This window comes from Anser brachyrhynchus (assembly GCF_964034855.1).
Source record: "Anser brachyrhynchus genome assembly, chromosome: Z".
In the NCBI taxonomy this organism is placed as follows: Eukaryota; Metazoa; Chordata; class Aves; order Anseriformes; family Anatidae; genus Anser; species Anser brachyrhynchus.
Window position 1 is genome coordinate 7,705,027 of NC_137697.1, and position 18,636 is coordinate 7,723,662.

The following is an 18,636-nucleotide window of genomic DNA, read 5'->3' on the forward strand; positions in this document are numbered from 1 at the left end:
ACCAAAGGCTTGTGGTTTTGGACTTCAAATTGTTTGAGGAAGTTTTTTATTTCAGCGCTACAGTAATTAGTGTGTAGAGGTCAAGGCAATTTAGACATCATTGGTAAAACTGAAAACAGTGCCTAAGCATCTGGTGACACCAAGATTATCAAAGCAGAGAAGTCTAACTTCTTCCACCCACCCTTTCAGTACTCTTTTCTAAACGTTAGTCACTGGAGAGTGGAATTATGCTGAAATAATATTATACTGTAATATAACCGCAGAAATGAATTATTAAAAAGTCTGCAAAAGACCGGAGGGAATAAGATTACAACACAATGAAGTTTAACAAGATGAGGGTAAAGATATTTCTGCAAGTTATCATTATCAATATTAGCAAAGGCAATCCCATCAATATTAAAAGAATTAACTGAGCTCCATGTTAAGCCTAACATACCACTTGACCTTTCTAGCTGGAGATGAGAGTTTGAAACCAAGACAGGAGGTACAGTTTTGATAATACCTTTCTGCTTTCCTAAGAAAGAAGAGCACTCAACAAAAAGGAAGCGGCAACAGAGAGAATAACTTAACACATGCAGTCTCTCTGCACAAGAATAATGGCTGTGTTCATCACTATTGACTTCCTCAAACATCCTACAGTAGCAATTAATACACATTAAAACACTACAGGCTAACATAAAACTTAGTGCCAGCAAACACAGAATAGAGGAAATGCATCTTGGTGCCAGTGATGATCTTCGGGGCTGGCATGCGGCTGGCATGGCAGGGCGTTCTTCGCATTCTCCACAAAAGCCCTACCTGTCAAGTGGCCCTGCTTGGGATTTGTATGCTAGGAAAGGGAAGACTCCCCAGGGATGCTTCGGAGCTTCGATGTGGACACCACTTTGCCTTCCACAACTGCAGTCTGAGCACACTGGCTTGCATTGGCACCCTAAGCATGGCTGTAACTTCACATTAAGAAAGACACATTCAGTCTGTGCTTTGCCTCGGAACCACAGTGCTTGAATGGGCCCTTCTGGACAGATGGACTAGCAAGGTTGGCGAGCAAGCCCCAGGCCCTTGGGGCTTGCTTAAGAAATCTAAGAATTGCTCAGCTCCTTTGAGAAACACCCCCTGCAGACCCTGCCAATTCTGTGACTTGACAAACATCTGATAATATTTAAAACCACTGCTGTCTGTACCACTCCTGTGTGGATTCAAATGCACAACACATGGCAGAGTACTGCCTATATTAAGAACTGCTGTATACAGAGCGGATAAACTAGGATAAAGAGAAAAACATTCACAATCTGTCACACATGACAGGAAGTGCATAACTCCTTCTAGACGGAAAGCTTTTTTTTCTGACAAAATTCCTTTAAAACGTGACACATCATCACTTGCCATTGTTTCAACTTCATCCTTGCAGTTCATCTGCATCTGCTCCTCAGACCATCTGGCTTCTTTCCAAATGATCACGAGGGTAAGCACTAGTGTTGCTCACTGCTGTCAGATGTCTTCCCAAGCCAAAGAATGGCTCTGTACCCACAAAACACCCCTGAGCTGAAAAGACCCATCCTGGGGATCAGCCACTCAAAGAGGCCTTAGACATTTAGCAATGTTTAACTCTCTGACCAGCCACACTCACTGTGGATGCTGAGTGAAGACTGACACTTAACAGCTGTGCTAGACATTAGTTTTAGTCCTGACCATTGAATGTTTCACACTTAACGTTGCATTCAGTCTTCCTCTGAAAAAAAAAAAAAAAAAGCTGAATTGTCCCTCTAGACAAAGCTTAGAAAATGCTGTGCTTAGAAAGCTAAATTAATTCTACATCCATTTCCAAATACCTGGCAAATAAACAGCTATATGTGCTAACACTGCTATCCCTGTCCCGTCCCTCTTAAGCGTCACAGAAACGCAATGATTGTATTCATTCACTCCAAATGTATTCTGTGTAAACTAACTTCAGGATAATTGTTGCTCATTTTCCAAGCAGCTTATTTAAACACTTTTCCTTTCCACTCTCTCTGAGGGGCACAGAAGACTTCCTCCTCTGTGCTCAGGCTCTCCCACTGACTGCACCACAGCTGTCGATTAGATCGGGAAGGTTTTCCGAAAGCAAAAATTCCTCCTACATTTTCAAGCCTTCGACCACTTGGCAGAGTCTTCCAGCTACTCATGATTTTCCTGTCTTGGGAACTGCTTCTCTTAACGCTCCTTAAACAGGCAACAGCATAAAATTTATGTTACACTACCCTAGCTGGACGTCCAGCTGCTGTGAAAGGGTGCAGTAAAGTTAAGCCACCTGAAGAAGCAGCCCAACATGCAGGGAGTGGTCGGCCTGAGGCTTCTCCAGCACGGGAGCCCTCAGCCTTAACATGCTGTCCTTGATGAACGGGAATAACTCAAAGAGTTTATTTTATATCCCAGGAATACCAACCCTTTGTAGTTTGTGCTGTTCAGTTCAGCAGTAAGAAATGATACTGGTGTTTAGAGAGATGCTAGGAAGGAAAAAAGAAAAGGATTTGGCGGTGCCTTTGCAGAGCACAAGTTAAGGACTTCCAAAAAGCAGCAGGAAGGCACAGAAGCACTGGACGTGGAGCTCACGCTCCAGCAGAGCGTAGTAGCAGCAAAGCCTCGGCGGGGGCTAACACACCGGAGATTTCAGTCTCCGCTGAGTGAATAACACCGGGAAACAGCTACTCGGTCCTGCGGGAGACAAACCCGGAGCCGGGCTGCCCGGCGGGGAGCCCTCCCCGGCCACCCTCCTTCCCTCCCTCCCTCGCTCTCCCCCTACCGCCGCCCGCGTACCGCTGACCTTGCCTCCCGTCGGGGAAAGGAGACCCGCCCGCCCCGCAGAGCGCCGGGACGTGGAGGACGAGGAGCCAGAAGGAGCCGCTCGCCGCCCGGCTCCGCGGGACACATGGCATGGTGCGGGCGGCGAGCTCCGGGGACGCCTCAGCCGGGCCGCGGCATGGCCGGGCAGCGGCGGCCTCCCGGCACCGCCCGCACTCCGGCGCCGCTCCCCCGAAGGGCTGCGCGGGGCCGGCCCGGTGTCTGATTTCTGCCGGCGGAGGAAGGAGGGCCGGGGTGGGGTGGGAGGGAAGGGAAGGGAGACGCTGCGGGAAGCCGCTGCCGGGAGCCCCCGCCTCGGAGCCGCCGGGGTTAAGGCGCCCCAAGGGAGAGGAGCGAACCGGGCGGGCAGCGAGGCGGGGGCTGCCGCTCCCCTCCGCCCTCCCTTCCTCTGCCTCGTTTCCCCGGCCCCACAGCGGGACCCCGCTCACACCGCCAAGGTGCTCGGGACACGCCGGTGGTCGAGGTGTTGGCCGCCGAAGAAGCGAGGCGTCGACCCGCCTGAGGTCAAAGGCTGCGTAGGGCCCAGCTGGCGTCTGCAGCCCCTGACACGGAGCGGCCATTACGCGGCCTCCAGGCTGCTTCCCCCTGTATTGCTGTGTTTTCAGGGTGTGTTACCGTGCTGGGGCTAATTCCAAACGCCACCCCACAGGTTCTTTGTAGATAAAGTTTGCAATCACCTCGTCAGTTACACCTTTAGCTGGGCACTGTGTACTCGTCACCATAGATCACTAAACTCAGCCTCAGTACCAGCCCACGCACGTTGTTCTGCAGGTAGCTATAGATGCTCACACATGGCACCATTTTGATGCTGTCATAGAATCGAATAATAGAATCACTAAGTTTGGAAAAGACTTCAAGATAGCTGCTCCAACCATCACCCTACTACCACTGTCACCCACTAAACCATGTCCCTAAGCACCACGTCCAACCTTTCCTTGAACACCCCCAGGGACGGTGACTCCACCACTTCCCTGGGCAAACCTGTTCCAATGCCTGACCACTCTTTCTGAGAAGAAATGTCTCCTCATTTCCAACCTGAACCTCCCTGGTGCAACTTGAAGCCATTCCATCTAATCCTATCACTAGTTACCTGCAAGAAGAGGCTGACCCCCGGCTCCCCACGCCTTCCTTTCAGATAGTTGTAGAGAAACTGATAGTGGGTTCCTCAGTAGCCCCCTGCTTAAAACTGGCCATCCCATGTGTTTCTCTGATCATTTCGTGACAATCTGGACATCATGATGGACATTCTTCAGGCTTTCCCAAAGGGGAAGATTCTTGCATTAACTGAGGAGAACTCTCAAACTCCAGAGAATGAAAATGCATGAAAGAGTTAAAAATCCAAAGATTTCTAAATGAGTTAGAAATGTGGCTTCTCCCAGGCTTGGGACATGATAGCTCCAGAAATAAAACGTATTTATAAAAGAGTAGTGATATTTGATTCATGAGTCATAATGTGCTCTCATCTAGCTAATGGAGTGACACAAACTATGAAGAAGAGGGTGATTTTGTGTAATATTGATATCCAACAATACTTACCAAAAGAAGATTTGTTCATTGCAAGGTGTTTATTTTGATACAGCTGTCCATATGTTTTGCATATGAGTAATGTTATCTTGCACTTTACAGTGACAAGTTTCCTGATGTGCTTACTGTTAGGATTCTTTGAATAGTCTAGTCACATATTGGGCAATAGACGCTTCTGTGACACTGGAAGATGTAGTTTGTTTAGATCTTTACCAGTACATCCCTGACATTAATTTAAAGCCAAGTGTGACCTGAAATTGATATAATATATAATTTAATAATTGATATAATATTTAATACTTGAAGTTTAAAAATTAAAATATTTAAAATAAATTTGAAATTTAAATAAATATGAGATATCTATGGTAAATAGAATAAAAAGGAAAATGTTAAAATGAACAGAACAGACTAGGAGCACTGGAAAGGGGGGATGAAAGTTCAAGGGATTGGCATATGTTTACAAACTGCTCGTTTCTTGAAGGCAATCAGAAAAGCAGTCCTTCTGTGCGAGGCATGTAACTATTTGCTTCAGCTTCCCGTCATCTTTTGGGTAGCTGTTCAGTGTGTATGCAGTGATACAACTAGTATTTTATGCAGGACCATATCTTGGCTTCCTTCTCAGCAGGACAAGTTAATTCCCATTGCCCATAATTCTCTTGAAGCATGAGATGTTTTTCCTGCCTTTTTTCTGAAACTACAAAGTTTCTCATTCTGGACTAACTCTCTCAACCTGCTCTTTCCTGCTTTCTTCCCTGATACCTCTTCTCCAGACAGCATCACATGAGAGAAAGAAAAAAAAAAATCAGGATATATTGAAGAAATAATGGCTTAAGGAACTCTAGAGGGTTTGTGGAAATGTGGGTGTTTTGTTCTGATTTTTTGTTGTTGTTGTTAATGACTGAAAATTGTAGAAGTAAAAGCCATACAGAATGGAGAAAAACAACTGTGGGAATCTGAACCAAAATCTCTATAATTCCCTGGGCTTTCTGCCAGCTTCCACACACACACACACACCAGAAATGATTCACTGGGTGTAGTGTTAGAAAATATGCCGGGGTCAGTAGGATTCCTGCTTAAGAGCTGCAGTGGTGCTAGCCGACACAGTTCCCTACATTTAAAATGTGAAGCAGTGGCACAACTAGAAAGCGCTTAGGTGCTCTGCAGACATACTGAGGCCAGCTACTTAAATGCACTGACTTTATGGCACTCTGTCTTCCCAGTATAGGCCTGATTTAGGAGAGCATTTGTGGGCTATGAAAATAAAATACTTATATATTAAACCATGTAGTCATTCACAAGAAATAGTTAAAATCTAAGGATAAGGAATTAATTAGTTGCCTCCTGTTCCAAAAGAGGCATAACCTGAGTTTTTGGAACCTTTTGTGAATGTTCGGGCTGTTTTTATTTTAATAATTTGACTTCATTTACAAAAAGGAAAAGAATACACCACCACATCAGCAGTGTTATTGTGGCAGCAAAGGTATTGCAGTTCAGTAACTGCGGCTCAACACAGAAAAGCCTCTATATTTATTGAATGGAGATCGGGGAAAAACAAACAAAACAAACAAACAAACAAAAAACAACAACAAAAACCAACAAAAACAAGATTTGTGATCAAGAGACACTGTCAAACCACCCATATCTGAAACTTTTTAAATTTCCTTATCACAGGATCACAGAATCACAGAATCGTCTAGGTTGGAAGAGACCTCCAAGATCATCTAGTCCAACCTCTGTCCTAACACTAACAAGTCCTACACTAAACCATATCACTAAGGGCTACATCTAAATGTCTTTTAAAGACCTCCAGGGATGGCGACTCAACCACTTCCCTGGGCAGCCCATTCCAATGCCTAACAACCCTTTCAGTAAAGAAGTTCTTCCTAACATCCAACCTAAACCTCCCCTGGCGCAACTTTAGCCCATTCCCCCTCGTCCTGTCACCAGACACGTGGGAGAATAGACCAACCCCCACCTCTCTACAGCCTCCTTTAAGGTACCTGTAGAGAGCGATGAGGTCTCCCCTGAGCCTCCTCTTCTCAAGGCTAAACAACCCCAGCTCCCTCAGCCGCTCCTCGTAAGACTTGTTCTCCAGACCCCTCACCAGCTTGGTCGCCCTTCTCTGGACTCGCTCGAGCACCTCCATGTCCTTCTTGTAGCGAGGGGCCCAAAACTGAACACAGTACTTGAGGTGCGGCCTCACCAGAGCCGAGTACAGGGGGACAATCACCTCCTTAGACCTGCTGGCCACACTGCTTCTTATGCAAGCCAGGATGCTCTTGGCCTTCTTGGCCACCTGAGCACACTGCTGGCTCATATTCAGCCGACTATCAACCAATACTCCCAGGTCCTTCTCCGCCAGGCAGATTTCCAACCACTCATCTCCCAGCCAGTAACGCTGCTTGGGGTTGTTGTGCCCCACGTGCAGGACCCGGCACTTGGCCTTGTTGAACTTCATACAGTTGACCTCAGCCCATCGGTCCAGCCTATCCAGATCCTCCTGCAGAGCCTTCCTGCCCTCGAGCAGATCGATACACGCATCTAACTTGGTGTCGTCTGCAAACTTACTGAGGGTGCACTCGATCCCCTCGTCCAGGTCATCGATAAAGATATTAAAGAGGACTGGCCCCAGCACTGAGCCCTGGGGGATGCCACTAGTAACCGGCCTCCAACTGGATTTGGCTCCATTCACCACATGTAGAACTGCAGACCAGAGGTAAAAGAAAAGTGTGTAATACTTTGTGTACTTGTAGAAACGTGTGCAGAAGGACAGAAATGCAGTGGTCATGATTGGTAAAGAACTACAACATAAATTACATGATCTGATATTAAGGAGTTGCAAAAAAAATGAAGCTCACCTGAAAACAGTGAGAGAAATTCTGCTTCACTGGGAATGAAAGTCTCCTGCCCACAGTTTAAAGATCTAAAAGGCGTCTAATACGTGCTTGGTTGTCACTCCTCCATTCAGTAGATAGAGAAGATGCCCCTGGAGAAAGATGAATCCCCTTCTGCCATATGCAAGGTGAAGCACCATTTGGACCTGGCTGTCTGTTAACTGTGCAGGCGGCTTAACAGTTTGCTTGGACGGGAAACGTTAAGGAGATAAATCACATGTGATGTGGTGGGCCATGTTAAAACTACGAAGTATTAGCAGAGAAATGAACTGAAAGGGAATGACTCTGAATCCCAAAGACTCTGGTGGAAAGGTTGGTGAGTAATTATTGTGCATCTGTTCCTTTTTTTGGAGACATACTTAGAAGGAAGTTTGTAAGTACATTTTTTTTAAAAAATCTTTTTCATGCTTTTTCATTTAGAGTCACAGTCTCTTCACCAAGCTAACTTCTGGTAATTGAGATGAAAACAGTGTTGGATCTCTCACTTTCCATTTCAGTTCTAGTCTTTAAAGATTTTTCGAATTTCGTAAGTTACTCATGCAAAAAATATCTGCTTACATTCCACTTATGGCATGTCTGTGGATAGGTTCCAACAACAGAGCGAAGCAAACTCTAAAGTACTACGTGGTTCCATTACATGAGATTTTTGGGATGCTTACGTTCAGAATCCTGATGAGTGTTCAGACTTGGGTTGTTGTTTGTAATTGGTCAGATAATTCACAAAATGATCCCTTTCATGTAAACTTAAAAGCTCATCTGATCTTACTATCCATATTAACAATTTTGAAGCAAGTTTGTGAAGCAACAGGTCACTTTGAAATTAACTTTCTATGAAAATTAGTGTCAGGAAAATATGTTCTCAGTGATGTACATAGAAAGCAGATGATGAGAGGATGTTAAGATGATTTTTATTTTTTTTTTAATTAAAATTTATATCTAGGTTTAAATAACGCTTTCTGGAGAACATGTCTGTATTCTGTGAAATTTGTTGATCATGTTTTCCTCTGGTCATAATGACTTTCTAATGAAAACCTGCTTATATTTCCTTCTACACTTTTAAGAAAAGAATTACTGTGAAAGCCTTCCCATGCTGTATACACACCAAATTGCACCAAATCTTCACTGTCAGGATGTAGAAAGCAGAGCTGTAAAACCCAGTTCAGACTGTAACAGTTCACTATCTGAATATAATCAAAATCATGAGATCATAGCCACGAGCTCATAAAAAGCCAATATGAGACCATATGAGCTCTAGAAATTAGAACTGAGAAAATAAATAAGTATGAAGTGTCCTTTCATTTTTCCTATTTCCCTCTATTTCCCTTTCTGCCTCCTGCTCAAATTAAAAAAAAAAAAAAAGTGTTTTAATGAGAAGAAAATGCCATAAAAAGAATTATTCATAAAACAGTATCCTTTGGCAAGAAGGTAACATTTAAGAATAATGTCAAGCCCATCTAAGTAACACATTAATAACTCTTTGTAATGAAATCCATTCAAGACATTTACCATTACCAGTCTTTTTTTTCAGTATGTCGAATAGAAAAAAAAATACTTTGCCCTAAGAAATAGTCCCATTTGGAATGTTTCTGTGTTTGAAATAATAATACAATATTTCAAAATATTCAATATTTCAAATATATTCAATATTTCAAAATATTGAAATATTGAAATATTTCAAAAACGTGCTTTAAGCTAAAAAATAAAAATTAAATAGAGGCTGTCATACTGAAAACAAAGCCCCATCTCCCTTGATAAAAAAGTTTCTGAACAGCATACAGCTGCTTCAGTCACTGCTGTAATCATAATCAATCCTTTGTTTTTGTAAGAGCTTTGTAAAGGAAGCAAAAAATGACATGGATCCGCCAGGGCAGGGTGAACTGTATGAAAATTATCATTTTCAGCGAATGTGTATTTGGCATGTTTATCTGAAACACTATTAATGCAATTTGGGAAATGCATGCAGGCGCACATTTATCACTGATACAAGGGAGCGGTTGCTGTTGGTGTGAGCTGGTGCAAGCTTTCCAAGTTTACTCTGTAGATAGATGCTATCTGAAGTCGAGCAAGCCAAGCTAGCCCAATGGGTTCTTTTAGCACAGTATTAAATAAACACCAAAATGCCTCTCCAAAAACTCTAAAGGATCCGCTTGAGGTTTCAGAAGCAAGCAAACCAGACCTTATTTCTGTTATTGCCAGAACTCTCCTCTAAAGCTTACGCCCATCAAGATTTTGGGGTTGTCAAAAAGACTGAGCCAGTAACACAAGTTGCACTGGCACTTTGATGAAGGGAAGACTCCAGGAAGTTTCACATTGCAACAAGTCTTTAGCAGCATTGCTGCATTGACATGGAACAAGTGGAAAATAATATTTCCCAGAATAATAATCATTAGGTAATGTATCTGATGAATTTTGCAATAGTTTTTAAAAAAATCTGGTGACTTTTTTAAACATTTTTCCAGCTACAGAAATGTTCTGATGATGTGATGAGTAAATTATTCAGTGAATATTTCATTTATTATTCATCTAGCTTTAGCAAGTTCCTTTACCTACCTCTAAAACTTCTTCTCTGAGGTGAAGAATGACGAAAGAAAAAGACAAACCAGTGGAGACTGGAAAGCCTGTCTGGTTGCCAGAACATGAGCAAAAAACCTGGACAAGCAACCCGTGCTTGCAGCCCTGATTTCAAAACCCACTGCCAGTATTCCCACCAGCTACCTCAGTTCACACTTGGTGGCTTTTTCTGGGTGGCTAATGAAAAAGCAATGTATGTGCAGGTACAGTTTCCCTCCTCTCTCCCCGATGCATCTTTATTACTGTGCAGCCTCCACAGTGTACCAACAAGATACACAGGGCAGGGGAAGATTCACACGACATAAAAAAAAAAAAAAAAATTCATGCAAGACATGGTTTCTGCAGTTTTCCCAGTAAAATGCTTAGAACTGGGTGTACAGGCAGCAATGTGGTCAGAATGGGGCAGAATTCAATCCAGAGAAATCCACTTCTGCACTCTGTCCCGTCACTGTGGTTATGTCTGTTACGGTTGTTGCACTGCTGGTGCAGAAAGATCCTCGACCTTGTGTCCTGCCAGCACTTTTGTGGTCTGCTGTGCAGCACCAGTGGGGCTGTTGTGTTTCACTGCAACCATGGCATAGTCAGGGGGAGAGAACGTCAGAAAGTGATGCCATTCAACAGGCTAAGGGATGCATATTAATGCCCTACTATTGAAAATACTACCTGAATCCAACCCTGGTCAGTGATTAAGAGGTATGCAAGCCTAGAAAGAAATCCGTAACTTGGAGGAAAGTGGGGAGGAAATGTCAGGGGTCTGTCTTGCAAGGCCCTCTGTGTCCAGCCTTTAGAAAGCACTTTATTTCAAAATTTTCTTTCATCCTGGTACCAATGCATTTAGCAAAGCAAGCCTTCTGGAGGCAAAGCCTTCCCATGGCATTACACTGCTGACTCCAGGAAGTTATTCCTTCGTTATGTGCCATACAAATGATGCATAAAACTTCCTGATTACCCCCGTTCCCCGTTAGCACTGCCGCTGGCTGGTACCTCCACAGGGTCACCGCAGCTGGAAAGCAGAGGGAAGGGTGGAACCACCGGCAACAAATGGCACACGGCCGTGTCCGTGCAGGAACTTCCATCAAACAAATCATCTTGGAGGCTACGGAGAAACAAAGCCGCCTGTTAAACCTTCCTTTAATCCCCCCCACAGGATCCATTTCTCCCTCGAAACCTGCCCTCACTTCGGTCCATTCAAAGCCGGAGGTGGGGATAGGAAAGCCCCGGATCCTCTCCCCACCTCCTGCCTCCTTTTCCTCGGGGGTCTCGCAGGGATCGCGGCCGGGGGCCGAGGCACGGGCGGCTCCCGGCGGCTGCCGGCGCTGCGGGGCCCCCTGCGGGCGGGCGGGCGGCGGCCGGAGCCGCTCCGGGACCTTTCGCTGCCCTCCCCGGGGCTGGGGGCAGCCGCACGGCCCCGTGCACCTGAAAGTCGAGGACGGGCACCGCCGGGCCGCCCCGGGGCTAGGAGGGGGGATCGGCAGGATGCCCAGCTCGGGATATTTTGGGGCTCCGCGGTTTGCCCGTCCCCATCCCGCAGGCGGATCTTTTGGGGACGGAGGAGAGCGCCGCGGGACGGCTGCGAAAGGGAGGGGATCAGGGGGCTTCTTCACGACCTGAAACACCGTGCAGACCTTTTTTTTTTTTTTTTTTTTTGGGGGGGGGGGGGGGGAGGTGTTGATGAGCACCACCCCGGCTCGGGGGCGCGCATCCCGCTCCCCTCCCGCCCGCTTTTCCCAGGCGAAGGCTCCAAGCGGGACGCGTAAAGCCGGGGCGGGGGGAGACGGGGGACGAGGGGTTGGGGTTGGGTTTTTTTTTGGGGGGGGGGGGGGGGGGGGGGCGCCGCTCTCAGCACCCGGGAGAGCTCCGCCGCCGCCGCCGCGCATGCCCCGGCCCCGCGGGGCGGATATAACAGCGGCGGCCGCCCCCGGCCCGCCCCGCACAGCCCCTGCTGCCCGCTCCGTGCTGCTCCCGGGGACGGGGAGCGCTGCCGCGGAGCCGTCCCTCTGCCTTCTCTTCCCTCCCTTCTCCCCTCCGTCCCTCCCCTAGCATGGGATGGGAGAGCCCTGCGAGCGCGGTCCCTGCTCGGCAGCCGCCGGCATGAAGGAGAGAGCGGATGGGGAGCCCTGGGACGCGGCGCTGGACTGGTTGGAGGGAGCCCCGATGGGCAACAGGAGCAACGCGTCGGCTTTCCTGCAGCTCCTCAAGAACATCAACCTGGAGAGAGCCGATGGGATGCAGGGGGACAGCTCCGACGTGCTGCGGATCGTCATCTCCCTGGTGTACTCGGTGGTGTGCGCCCTGGGGCTGGTGGGCAACCTGCTGGTGCTCTACCTGATGAAGAGCAAGCAAGGCTGGAGGAAGTCCTCCATCAACCTCTTCGTGACCAGCCTGGCGGTGACTGACTTCCAGTTTGTGCTGACCTTACCCTTCTGGGCCGTGGAGAACGCGCTGGACTTCAACTGGCTCTTCGGCAAGGCAATGTGTAAGATCGTCTCCTACGTGACGGCCATGAACATGTATGCCAGCGTCTTCTTCCTCACTGCCATGAGCGTGGCTCGGTACCGCTCCGTGGCTTCAGCCTTGAAGAACCAGCGGCGAGGTGACCCGCTGGGTGGCTGCTGCTCTGCCAAGTGGCTTTGCGCACTCATTTGGTTGTCGGCCATCCTGGCTTCTCTGCCCCAAGCCATTTTTTCCACCACTGCCACCGTCTTTGATGATGTGCTCTGCCTCGTCAAGTTCCCCGAGGGCCGAGGCAGCAACGCCCAGTTCTGGCTGGGTCTGTACCAAACCCAGAAGGTGCTGCTGGGCTTTGTGCTGCCACTGGCCATCATCAGCCTCTGCTACTTGCTCCTGGTGCGCTTCATCAGCGACAAGCACGTTGGCAGCACCTGCAGCGGCCCCAGCACCAAGCGCCGCTCCAAAGTGACTAAGTCGGTGTCCATCGTGGTGCTGTCTTTCTTCTTGTGCTGGCTCCCCAACCAAGCGCTGACAACGTGGGGCATCCTCATCAAGCTCAACGTGGTGCGCTTCAGCGCTGAGTACTTTCTCTCCCAGGTGTACCTCTTCCCCATCAGCGTGTGCCTGGCGCACTCCAACAGCTGCCTCAACCCCATCCTCTACTGCCTCATGCGCAGGGAGTTTCGCAAGGCACTGAAGAGCCTCCTCTGGAGGATCACCTCGCCTTCTCTCACCACCATGCGCCCTTTCACTGACACCACCAAGCCCGAGCAGGAGGAGCAGGCCCTGCACACCTTGGTGCCCGTACACCCCATCGCAGCTTCCTCCACGGCTGCAGCGGTGCAGCCGGAGCTGGCTTACTACCCGCCCGGGATGGTGGTGTACAGCAGCCGCTGCGACATGCTGCCTGCTGCCTCCACGGAGCAACGCTGCTGAGATGGCTGGGGAGGGGTCCGGGGGTGGGACCGTGGGGTCTGCGCAGGATGTGGCCCTGGGACACTGAACGCCTGGTAGGGACGAGGGGAGGAGGGATGGGCAGAGAAGCCCTTCTGGGGTTGTCTGTTCTTGGAGGCTTGTTGGTGGAAATCGTCTCGCAAGTGTGTGTCATCCCTCCCCCTGCCCCCAGCCTGGAGAACAGGAGTAGGAGAAGGTGCCTGTGGTGCACTGGGGATCAGAGTGTCTCTAGGAGATGCTTTTTAGTGCTTGCACCTGTCCTAGCTCCTGTGGGAGCCCCGGCTGGGGGCACACGGTCGGATGCCGGGTGTGCGGGGCCGCGTGGGATGAAGCGAGGCTGGGGAGACCTGGCTGTGCTCCCACAGCCCAGCAGCACAGCCAGCAAGGGGCCAGCATCTCTCCTGCCCCTCTGTGCCTCTGTGGCAGAGAGGAGGAGTGGAGTTGCTTTCTTGCTGCTGTGTGGCATCACAAATGATGCCAGCCTGGCCATGGTCACCCCTCACCAGGCTCCGGTGAGGGCACAGGCGTCAGGCAGCCGATGTGGGTACAAGGCTTCTGCTTGTCCAGGCTCGGATCCTTTCCCTTCTCTTAAGCACCCAGGAAAGAAGGGACAAGGAGCGTTGTGCTCCCCTCCAGATCCTTGCAGCATCTGCTTTTCCATCTCCCTCGTCCCCTCTGCTACCGCCGTGATACAGAGCAACCTGAACAGCCAAGGAGAAACCCCAGGGCAGGACTTGCAGCTTTGTGGTGAGGTGTTGCTTTGCCTGGGTTTGGAGGGGAGGGAGTGACACCCCCATGTCCCCTGGCATCGTGTCCCCCAGCCTTGCTGCTGGGGGAGAACCCACAGCCCCAAACTTTGTGGGGTGTCCCTCCAGGGGCACGGAGGCTGCAGGCTCTGCCCTTGCGCATCAGACTGTTTGGTAACTCGCTGCAGGAGACCAGCACGATTGTAAATAAAGAGGAAAAAACAGATTGCACCCACTTCAAACTGTTTGCTCCAGGATACTTCTTGGTTCAGCTAAAGCCAAGCACAAAGGTTTGTGTTCTGCTAAAGTCTTTGTTAAGGGTCTGCATTGATACTTGCCAGTGTTTTGATTAATTCAAGTTCAAATACTCTGGTGTGAGGAGCCCTAGAGGCTGCAGTTCGGAGCTCTCACCCTGGAGAAGGGCAGGGGGAGTGCCTGTCCCATCCGGCGTTCCAGAGAAACAGCTGGGAAATAATTTGGGATTGGTCTGAAGTGAACTTTTAAGGGCATGAAAAAGTGTAATTTCAAGCTGTGAAACTTTTTATGGTAAGGTTATAGATTTCCTTTTTAAAATATTTTTAATATGAGGAAAACGATTTTAAATGGGAAGGTCGAAGTATTTCTTTTAGAAGATGGAAAAATGCAACAGTTCTGGCTTTGTTGTCAAAACAGGCTTATTAATACCCAAAACTGCAAGTGGGATGAATATATTGATACAATATTCAAAAGCCCTCTCTATTTCCACCTCCCTCCCCTGCAGCCTGACTCTGCTAAGGAAAAAAAGCGCTTCTGCAGAGGGTTGTTTGTCACCTCTAAGCACAAATGCAGAACAAACTTGCTATTTCTGTCCAGAGAAAATTGCAGTGCCATTAGTGGCAATTATGCTTTGCAGACTCCTTTAGGTTTACTGTACATGCCAATAACTCCTGTTGTAAAATTCCAGTTTGATCTGGGAGCAGCTGGTTCTGCTACTTGTAACAAGAAGCCGTTCCTTTTTTCAAGTCAGCAGAGACTTCTACTACAGCCTTGGGTGCTTCCTAACTGGGAAGATACTGAGATTTGCAAGGTGCCTGGAGAAGAACAGCAGAAGTGAGCTGGCAGCTGATGGACTTCTTTATAAAGATGCAAAGACTCTGGGGGGGGAAAAAATCAGATATATCCACAGAAGAACTTGAGCATTTAAGTACTGTACAACCGTCCCTCTAAGTTCATAAATGCTGACTGGACTGCCAGTTGAAGTGTGTAGGTACTCAAAGTTTTTCAGTAAAATTTTTTGTGCCTAGAAGTGTGCTCCTGAGCATGCCTAAATCTGCTTATGTCTGTAGCACCTCTGCATTTCATGGGGATCCCGCAGTCAGGACTGGCTGCTGCGCGTACCCTAAGGGGTACTCTGGCACAGGACACCCTGTACCAGGCCACACCAAGTTAGGAGGGGCTGCAAACTTGACTCATTCTCCCTGTCCCTCTGCATCTCTCTCTAAATATGCTTCTCCTGCCCTGCCTTCAAATGTGTGTGCAGATTATACTCTTTCCTCTTCCCTTTTGAGGTACTGCTCCAGTGGGCAAAGCTCCTGCCCACAATCTGGGAGATGCTCCTTTCCGTATCCCTGGGGAATGACTGAATCTCCAGGCTTCTCTGTCGATGTGCTTGAATCCTCTGGCTTGAAACAGTTTCCAGATGTATGAGGTGCTCACTGTTGTGGTTCAGAAAGTGAACTGAGTGCTACTTCGCAGCATAACAAATAGGGCATGAGCCCTAGAGAGGAAGTACCAAGATTTTTTCCTTGTATGAATAAACACAGAAGAGAAATTGGATCCAGGTCTGGCTCCCAGGTTTCACCTTCCAGAGGAAAATGATTAACCTGGCTGTATAATCACAGGCTTATTCTTGCTTCCGGATTCTGGTTCAATTAATGTTTCAGTATGCCATGCGTGATGAGATAGCTCTCATAGCCTGTGAGCTTTCTGGCTGTATAAATCTACCAGTCTAATGTGTCAAAGGATTTGTAAGAAGTGCATTCAGGTGTTATGTGTTCTGGGAGAAAGCCCTAATACCTGTGCTAGCAGATGAAGAAAGCTACACTGTTGTGTGAGAAAAGTGTGCCACAAACGTCTAACTCCAGGGCTCAGACAGACTTGAGCATATCTCCATAGAACAGGAAAAAGCACCTAAATTAAGAAGAGAGGATGGATCTTGAAGCCAGATTCTTTTCTTGGTGTTTGCTATTGAACAGCAGAGCTTCTTATTTGGCTTGCTGTGATTGTAATTCCTATTCTCAAATGCTTTAATGCTCTTGTGCATTACATAGAAAACTATCCAGGTATCTGAAATATAGATTTGAATTTCAGTAGATAGTGAATTGCCTAAAAGACCTCCTCTGTGGTGCTCAGCATGACAAAACCCATGTGCTTTTGTGGATGTCGATGTACACATTATTTTGTGGCAGAAAACCAACCCATAGTTCAGAACAAATCATAGTCATGATGAGAGGAAGCCTCAGATACTTGATCACAAAAGATGTAAAAACCTTACGTATGGCAAATCACCTGACTAAGACAATATCCTGGTTGTGTAGAGAGGGACTGGACTATGGACTAAGAGGGCTACTCTCTCTTAAGCCACTGATCCACCAGGTCTAGGTCACAGATACGGTGTTTGAAAGAGGCACAACTCATCCACAATTGGTCAGAGGTTGGTTTATGCCTGACCTGCAGCTCAGGCTGTGTAGCCGGTCAGTGTGTGTCCAGCGTGGCCAAAGAGCACGGCTCTGGCTGTGCACGAACAGAGAGGAATTTTGCTTCAGGTGTGCTGTGAGTCCCAGCTATCCGTGCATGAAATCTGGGCTCCGCGTTGCGTGGGCAGCGGCTCCAGCCTGGGCACGGGGAGCACTGGCTGTGCGCACAGCATCAGGCATGGGGCCAGAGCAGAGGGTCTGTCCAGCTCTAGCCTTGAGAGTACGTTTTCACAGCAACAACAGGGTATCGTGGGTTTTCCTAAGTAATCTGTAAGTTGCAACGCTCTTCAAAAGCTCCTGTTTCCTCCAAATATTGGTGTGTTCGTTTGTAACAATCACCTTTTCGTGGACTGAAATAAACACAGCTGAAGTGTTTAAAAAAAACGATACTCACAGAGTTCTTTAAGAGATTTTTTTTTTTTTTTCTTTATGGGTCTCGTCCTGCTGGAGATTCCTCTTCGGGTGCTGCTCGAAGTGCACATCGCTGAGGAGCGATAGGAGCCCGAAGGTGCAGACTGACATCTAGTGACAGTCTGAGAGAACCTGCAAAGCCCAGATATTCTGATGAGGCACAAAATCTGATTGCCCAAGGACTTTTAAATATCTACCCCCCTCAAGTAACTAACCAAGCTCTTAATACGTTAACAACCTCACATCTCACTTCCAGGTTTCCCTTTGAAATGCCTCTTTGGTAGAAAATGTTTGAATCATTTTGGCGCTCATTTCAGCAGTAAAGCAATGCAGTCCCATTCAACCCTTTTCACTACCATCTGCCTTACAACTTGGTTATTCAGTCGGGTGCCTGCACAGAAAGCTGATGTAACAGACATCTGTGAGCTGAACAGGCATCGGCAGGGGTGCAGTGCGGCTCAAGGGCATTAGTGTGGGAGCCTGGTCGGTAGTTTTTAGTGAGGGTTATTTCTCTCTTGCTTCAAAAGAGAATTCTGATTAAGCCGTCCAGAGGGGGCTATGGGAAATACCTTTTTGTCATGATTGCTCAGTTATAAGAGCTCCCTCCAGGTGCACTCTCAGCAGCAGTGATCAAAACAAAGTCTGCAAGAGAAGGTTTGGCAGTGAGTTAACTTATTCCTTTGCTAAGAGTGGCTGCTAACACACCTTAGACATGTTCCCTAGTTGCAGAGAGTTGTTTTCATTAGAGTAAATGCTTCCAAATCCATATGAATTTGCACATATGGGCAGGTTTCTCAGACTATGTTTGTGTGTAGCCTCACAGTAATTCCCTAAACCTTATGTGTAAGATACAGACTCACAGGACACCAGAATAAATTGGGGGAAAAACAAACAAACAAAAATCAATGCCCAAACCCAATGAAACAGCTGGAGACAGAAAACATTTCTTTCATCAAGCAAAATTTTTGAAACCCTGACCTATCTCCTTAGGGAGTGCTAAAAGAAAGTTAAGGTGAGTCACTTTAGACTAACCAGATTGGGGAAAAAAATAAAAAAAAATAAAAATAAATAAAGATAGCTCATTTTCTTGGGCTAATGAGTTAACATTCCTCCACAGAATCTGTGCTGTTCCTTGCTTAGGCCACCTGAATGAGGGCAGTCATTGCAGAATGACCAAATTAAGTATTCAGCACTGACTTGTAGTGTCAATGTTCATTGAAGCTTTCCACTTTCATTCAGAAGTCCCATTTAGCTTCCTGCTGGATAAAACTGAAATCTTGTAGAAAAAAATGAGTTTTTGCTGTATTTGTGAAAAAGTTTCTGATCAGCTTGGACAAGAAATATGAAAATCAAATTACTTTCCATTTTTTCTTTTCAAGCCCAATCCTAAAGCTGAGATAATAAAGTTGTTAGCAATTTATAGATACCAACAGTTAGTCCTGGGTCAAAATGATGGGGAAATCACATCTGACCAACCTGATAATCCTCTATGATGACACAACTAGCTTGGTG

At 47.4% G+C, this 18,636-nt stretch overlaps 2 protein-coding genes across 4 annotated transcripts in view; one reads left to right on the top strand and one right to left on the bottom strand.

Annotated features, from left to right (window-relative positions):
* Nucleotides 1-3,842, bottom strand: part of ADAMTS12 (ADAM metallopeptidase with thrombospondin type 1 motif 12) — a 172,120-nt gene extending 168,278 nt beyond the window's left edge. Inside the window, exon 1 of one of the 3 annotated variants that reach the window (XM_080574248.1) lies at nucleotides 2,801-3,842. In XM_080574248.1, coding sequence (XP_080430374.1) covers nucleotides 2,801-3,398 — 598 coding nt within the window. In that variant the 5' untranslated portion in view covers nucleotides 3,399-3,842. The remainder of the gene's footprint in view (nucleotides 1-2,800) is intronic. The other 2 variants (XM_080574247.1, XM_080574249.1) reach the window with 2 other exon arrangements.
* Nucleotides 3,843-11,738: 7,896 nt separating this feature from the next.
* Nucleotides 11,739-17,097, top strand: RXFP3 (relaxin family peptide receptor 3). Its single transcript, XM_080572987.1, has one exon. It carries the CDS (start codon nucleotides 11,874-11,876, stop codon nucleotides 13,212-13,214), a length of 1,341 nt encoding a protein of 446 aa, XP_080429113.1. The 5' UTR covers nucleotides 11,739-11,873; the 3' UTR covers nucleotides 13,215-17,097.
* The last annotated feature ends 1,539 nt before the right edge of the window (nucleotides 17,098-18,636 follow it).